The sequence below is a fragment of the Elephantulus edwardii genome, unplaced genomic scaffold, assembly GCF_000299155.1.
Source record: "Elephantulus edwardii isolate Elephantulus edwardi_28Jun2011 unplaced genomic scaffold, EleEdw1.0 scaffold00037, whole genome shotgun sequence".
In the NCBI taxonomy this organism is placed as follows: domain Eukaryota; kingdom Metazoa; phylum Chordata; class Mammalia; order Macroscelidea; family Macroscelididae; genus Elephantulus; species Elephantulus edwardii.
Window position 1 is genome coordinate 13,118,640 of NW_006399787.1, and position 6,428 is coordinate 13,125,067.

At 39.2% G+C, this 6,428-nt stretch overlaps 1 protein-coding gene and 2 pseudogenes across 2 annotated transcripts in view; all 3 read right to left on the reverse strand.

The window, feature by feature from the left end:
* The window catches only part of LOC102860335, a 47,941-nt pseudogene that overhangs the window by 39,679 nt on the left and 1,834 nt on the right, over positions 1 to 6,428 (reverse strand). The window lies entirely within an intron of this gene.
* On the reverse strand, positions 1,934 to 2,328 carry LOC102859524 (annotated as a pseudogene).
* Positions 3,010 to 4,968, reverse strand: LOC102859127 (far upstream element-binding protein 1-like). Its single transcript, XM_006884708.1, has 2 exons — positions 3,225 to 4,968; positions 3,010 to 3,164 (listed from the first exon to the last, which is right to left on the reverse strand). The coding sequence occupies exons 1-2, from the start codon at positions 4,966 to 4,968 to the stop codon at positions 3,010 to 3,012; spliced, it is 1,899 nt and encodes a 632-aa protein (XP_006884770.1).

Sequence of the window (6,428 nt, forward strand, 5' to 3'; positions counted from 1 at the left end):
GTTTGTTTCTAATTCCTCAATGAAATATTTCTTTTTTATCTGGAGCTGCTCAAGCCTTGTTTACTCAGTGATTAGACTAGAAAGAGGAAGGTAAAAATGGCAGTTAATAGGCTGATTTGTAAGAGAGCTCTAGTGGCCTAGCAGCAAAAAGATGCACTGCAATCCCAAAGGCACGCAGTTCGAATGTACCAGATGCTCTGCTGAAGAAGGAGGGACAATCACCTCCTTTACCAGTCAGATCTGATTTGACAGTACACACAACACAAAATAATAACATAAAAAAAAGGGTAATCTGTATGAACATTTAAATAATGATCCATCATAAAAATGTGGTAGTATGGAGCTGTGTAACCACTGAATCGAAACTGACCCACACAGCTGACCGTCCAATGGGTTCTCAGAGGCAGTTAACTGCACAGGAGGAGACTGCCCATCCTTCTCCCACAGAGCAGCTGGTGGCCTCTAACCATGTACCTTCAGAATTGCAGCACAGCTTCTTGCCACTAGGCCACCAGCGCTCCCTTTATAGAAATTTACAAAACACAAATTTCTCATGATTTTCAATTCCACATTAAATATCCAAAATGAGACTATCAAACCACTTACTTCAAAATGAAGTTTCAAATTTTTAGTATAAGTGATTAAGAAAGAACTTTCAAACCTATGAGCAAAGTTAATGGTTTTAGTCATGTAATATGACATTTTCTCCAAGTCTGTGAATTTTTAAATGACTCTTTTCAAACGTAGTATGTGAATTATAGTCAAGAATATTTTTTAGTTAGTACTGCAAAATACTAAACTAGTTAACTGGTAACTTTACCATGTAACTTAAATACAGTGATCACACCTCTAACCAAGACATTTGTAAAAAGCCTAAGAGTCACGAAGACATATCTGGGGAAAAAGACAGTGAAGAAGAGGATGAAATAAATACAAAGAGCCTGAGGTGGGCATGGAGTGTTTGAATAAAGAAGAGTAAGGCCATGAAGGAGGGACAGCAAGGCCAACTGAGCACAGTAAACAGGGAAAACAGGTGATAAATTCTGAGTATTATTTGGGGGCAAGAGTTCTGATGAGCACTTTGTAGGCCACAGCAGGGATTTTGATTTTTACTGTAAGACTAAAAATACCTAAAAAGTTCTGACTTGACTTCCATTTTACATTTCACTACCTACTTGGGTAAAAGAAAACTGGAGAGGTACAAGAGTGGGAGAAGTTATTGCAATAATCCAGAGAAAAGACCATAGCCAAGTAATAAAAAGTGGTAACAAGTTGCTGGACTCTATACATACCCAGCTGACAGCACAATGTATGTGGGGTTTACAAAAAGATACAGGCATTTTATTAGCATTATTACTGTTATGTGTAGTTGAGCTTATGTACAACAGATCTGAACTCCGTCCTATCCTGCACCATCCTCATCATCTCTGACATACCTGAGCCCACTGCCACAGTCACTATGTTAATCTATCTTGTACAGGGTCTTCCTCTCTTTCACTGACCCTCCTTCGACCTTTCAAATATAATGTTCTCTTTCTAAGGAATACCATCCACACAACATGTCCAAAGAGACAAAGCTTCACCATCCTTGCCTCTAAGGATCTGAATGATTTAAACAGTACTTTAAAAAACTGGAGGGTGTTCTAGAGGTATAGCCCACGGAGAGCTGTGCTGCTAAGCCAAAAATGTTGCACAAAGTGGTTGGACCCTGCTAGCTGCTCATGAGACAGAGAGACAGACAGACAATGTAATCTTCAGCCATTCTATTTACAGCTCAGGAAGCCTGCTGGAGGGTCAGCTATAAGTTAGATCCATGTAGAAGTCTGAAAGTTGGAGGAATTAAACAAAAAAAAAAAACTGGCAATGTTTCTTTTTCTTTTTTTGGCAGTTTTTATGGTTTATTTAGCACAAATAAAATGTGCAAACAAGCTTTCTATTCATTTTCTTCGCTGCGCAGTCTGGCATTGGGATTGGTGACTCTAATGGCCAGCCGGGCTGCTCTTTCCACAATGGCTTTGCAGTTCTTGGAGGAAACATTGTGCGCAATCTCAGCACAGTAAGATTTGTTGCACATCAGCAGCACCTCCAGCTCCTTGACATTGTGGACTAGGAATTTGCGGAAGCCACTGGGCAACATGTGTTTTGTCTTCTTGTTGCTCCCGTAACCAATGCTGGGCATCAAGATCTGGCCCTTAAATCTTCTCCGAACCCTGTTGTCGATGCCTCTGGGCTTGCGCCAATTACGCTTAATTTTGACTGGTGGCGGATGAATTTCTTGGTCCTCTTTTTGACGATCTTTGGCTTCACCAGGGGTCTGAGGGCAGCCATTATGCCAGTGGCAGCTGACAACCACCTCCGTAGAAAGCACGGAAGGAAAGAGAAGTCGCAATGTTTCTTTTTTAAAAAAACAAAATTTAAACATTTTTATCTGCCAAGTATGAAACCTTGTAGCCCAAAAATAACAAAAAGCAGCACCTATGATGGAAGCATTGCATATCTGAAGTGTGTTGTTACAATGGCATGCATTTGTCAAAAGTAACTGAAATTAAAATGGATCCATTTTAAATAAATTTTATCTTTGAAATGTGATTTAAAATATGATTTATCTCTACTAAACATATGTTAACTTGTTTTTCTCTTTTTTTTGAGGTTTCATATCATTTATTGTAAAGCACAAAACAGGCATTTTAAAAGTGAAAGTATACATTGAAAAAGTACATTTATGTCACAAAGCATTGACCACATAATAGTTGCAAATACATTTGCTGGAATGTGTACATCTACACTAAATACTAAAAAACAAACCAATTTTCATTTCTACACAGAAATATTACCCTCCTATCAGTAGTGATAGTTAATTTTGTACATTTTCAAAAAAAAAAGAAAGAAAACACTATTTTTAAACCAAAACCAAAATTAAGATCTTCATCAAGTCGTCTGCATCCATATATTTAACAAAGGCTTTTTTCCCCCACACAATGAAGCAAATACTGTATTGTCCACTTCTTATTATTGGCCCTGAGGTGCTGGAGGATGCTGTGGCATTCCCTGTGGACTTGTCTGAGCATAGTAAGCTGCTTCTTGTCTACAGTACTCAGCCAAGGCCGTACTATAATCTGGCTGACCACCTGGTGGGGCCCCAGTAGGAGCAGGAACTGCTTGACCTTGCTTCTTGTAATATTCCTCCCAAGCTTTTGAATAATCTTGTGTCTGCCCTTGTTGACCCATCTTCTTGTAGTATTCTTCCCAAGCTTTAGTATAATCAACCTGTCCAACTGGGGCTGGATTTTGCTGATCTCCTTGCCCGTTAGTTTGAGTTGTAGTTGGCGCACCTGCAGGAGCTGCAGGAGGTGGCTGTGCTTGCTGCTGATAATAGTGAGCATAGTAAGCAGCCCAAGCTGCTGAATTCGGATCTGTTCCTGCCTTAGCTGGATCTGGAGGAGCTTGTTGTTGCCAATGTGGGTAAGCATTTCCCCACCCCTGGGGAGCATATGGAGCAGGAGGACCATGAGCAGGACCAGGTGGTCCTGGATTATAAGGTGCAGGATTGTATGGTCCCATTGGAGTTCCAGGTCCTGGAGGTCCATGAGGGCCTGGGACACCATGTGGCCCATGGGGAACAGGTGGCCCTAAAGGATTTACTGGGCCACCAATCTTTTCTTCTATGAGTATTTGCTGTGGAGTGCCATGAATTGTAAATAACTTCATATTAGGATCTGCATTTGGTGGAGGATTTCTCTGAAGTTCTATTCTTGCACCAGACTGTTGGCTTATGCTTTTTATAGTTTCACCTCCTTTTCCTATTATCAATCCAGTTTTCCCAGTTGGCACAATGAAATTAAATTCCTGTAGACCACCAGGTGGTCCCTTGTTCCAGTTCCCTTGTCCTCGCCCTCTCCCTCTCCCACCAGGTCCAGGTCCACCAGGATTACCAGCCTGAACTCTTCGAAGGAGGTCTGTAATAATTTCTGCAGCATGCTGACATCGGTCTGGAGGTCCTGTTATTTGTGCTATTCTATCAGGTGTTGTTCCATCATCTGGTTTAAACTGAATTCGAACACCAGCATCATTTTCTATTTTTTTAATCATCTCTCCATTTCTTCCTATTACAATTCCTACAGCAAATCTTGGAATGGGAACATCTATTCCTTCATTTCCTCCTATTCGTGACCCATATTCATTTCTAACTTCTCTGAAACCACCTTGATCACGAATTAACTCTAATACCATTTCCTTGGCTTGTTGAACTTTGTATGGATCTCCTGTAATTCTAAGAGGTTTGTCAGCACCAGTGTTCTGAGGACCATCTTGAATCATAACCATTTTAACTCCAGCCCGCTCCTGAAGTTGTTTAATAGTTTCTCCTCTTTTTCCAATAACTAATCCTGCCTTGCTTGCTGGAATCATAATTTCTTGAACTGCATTTCCTGGTCCATCACCATGATGAAAGCCAGGGGCTGGTCTTCCTTTTTCAACAATCTGGTCCAATAATCGCTTTGCTGATTGAACAAATTCAGGAGTTCCAGTTAACATACAAGATCTTTCTGGAAGGCCACCACTATCAGGAGCGATCTGTATTTTGCATCCTGATTCCTGTTGTATGCGTGAAATCTGTTCACCTCCTCGACCTATAATGAATCCAACCATTCCATCAGGAACTTTATATTCTTCTGTCATTACAGACCTTTGCTGCTGATGCATTGGTGGTAATTGTGCTCCAAAAGAGTCATTTTGAGGAGCAACTTTCTTAGCATCTGGTTGATCTCCATCCTCCAAAGGTCTTTTTTGTCCCCCATAACCATAGTCATTTGAATTCGGTGATGTACCAGCATCACCTCCAATTTTTGCTGCAATGTGCCGGGCTCTCTGTAGCGCATCTTTGACAGCATCGTTTACTCCCCCTCCACCGCAGCCACCACCACCAGCTGGGCCCAAGGAAGGTGGAGGTACTGTTGAGTAGTCTGCCATAGTTAGCCTACAGCAGCCGTTGCTCTGGAGGAACACAGAGACTTCCTCTGAGCTGCTAAGAAAAGAAGAAAATGGCCTGTTTTTCTCTTTTTAAGGCATAGCTTTACTCTCACTTTTTTTTTGCATCCCTTCTAATGCTTTTAGGCGCAAAATACACGAGTTTCTGCTCAGACACATTCTTTCATCACAGACTCATACAGATAAAAAAAACCCACCAGGAATAAATTTATAGGCTACCCCATCACTATGTGTGCTGAAAATTTTCTGAAATGGTTTAGGCAAATACACTAATAGATTCACCTCTAAACACACAACTTATTGAACAAATATCATCATCCATCATGTGCTAAGTTCTTTTTTTAGATACTTTCTGTGTTCATTCTGAAAGCATGAAATAGAAGTTACTATATAAAAGTGCCTGACAGCTACATACTGAATACCCACAAGTATTAGTAGAACATATGTAACTTACTTCCTACTGTGCTGACACTATAAAGCAATCTCTTTAAATCATTTCCAATGATCCCAAATAAGAATCAAGAAAATGTTTAACAAAAAAATTATAGTAACGTTTTTCAGAGGCATTAAATACTCCATTGTTTTGATACTCCCCAAAAAGGGAGATTATCTTTTTGGGGAGAGACTTCTACTTTGCTATTTTATCATTCTCATTAAAGAGCCATTATCACATAAGAAAGAAAGAAAATTATTGGCTGCAAAGGTAAAAGCATGATTTACAAAATGACAAGAAAGATCCTTTTGGAATGATGGCAAGGTTCTAAATTTGGATTGTGATGACAGCTGTACAAGTTTGTATTTAACAAAACTCATTAAACTTTACAATTACAAGTGAATGTTACTGTATGTCAATCTGTATCTTACAGAAGCTGGCAGCATGGAATTAAGACTTGTATAGTAAATTTCCTGATTCTGATCATTATTAAGTAAAACAATGTTTCCATTTGTATGAACTACACTGCTAAGTACCACTGGGGGTTAGAGGAATAGCATGTCTATAATTTACTAGCAAAGATTTAAAAATAATAGAAGCTAAAGAAAATTGGCTAAATACTAACATTAGGGAAACTTGATTGAGAGGTATTTGAGAATTCTTTGTGTTATTCTCGGGATATTTTTTCTAAGCTTGAAACTGTCTAAAAAAGACATTTTGTTAAAGGTGACAGAAAAGTTTAGGAAAAAGTTAAGACAGTGAGGAGTATGACTATTATAGGCTTCCTTTTATTGTTTGCAAGTTACAAATTCTTATCAAAAAGTAGAGAGCCAAACTATTCCAGAAACTCTAAGAAGGAAACAATGAAAACCTTTTTTTATGACTGGCGAATACATAGAAAGTTACTCAAGAATGCTAAAAACAAACAAACAAACCACACACCAACTTCATTAATGACTATTTTAAAAATCTCAATCTGCTATACGGTTTGGTCTAAAGTAACTCAATT

Excerpts from the sequence above, each read along its gene's own strand:
- LOC102859127 (XM_006884708.1), bottom strand. The coding sequence starts at position 4,968 with ATGGCAGACTACTCAACAGTACCTCCACCTTCCTTGGGCCCAGCTGGT. Across the intron at positions 3,165-3,224 it reads AGAATACTACAAGAAGATGG|GTCAAGCAGTTCCTGCTCCT; the intron begins GTCAACAAGGGC and ends ACAAGAAGCAAG.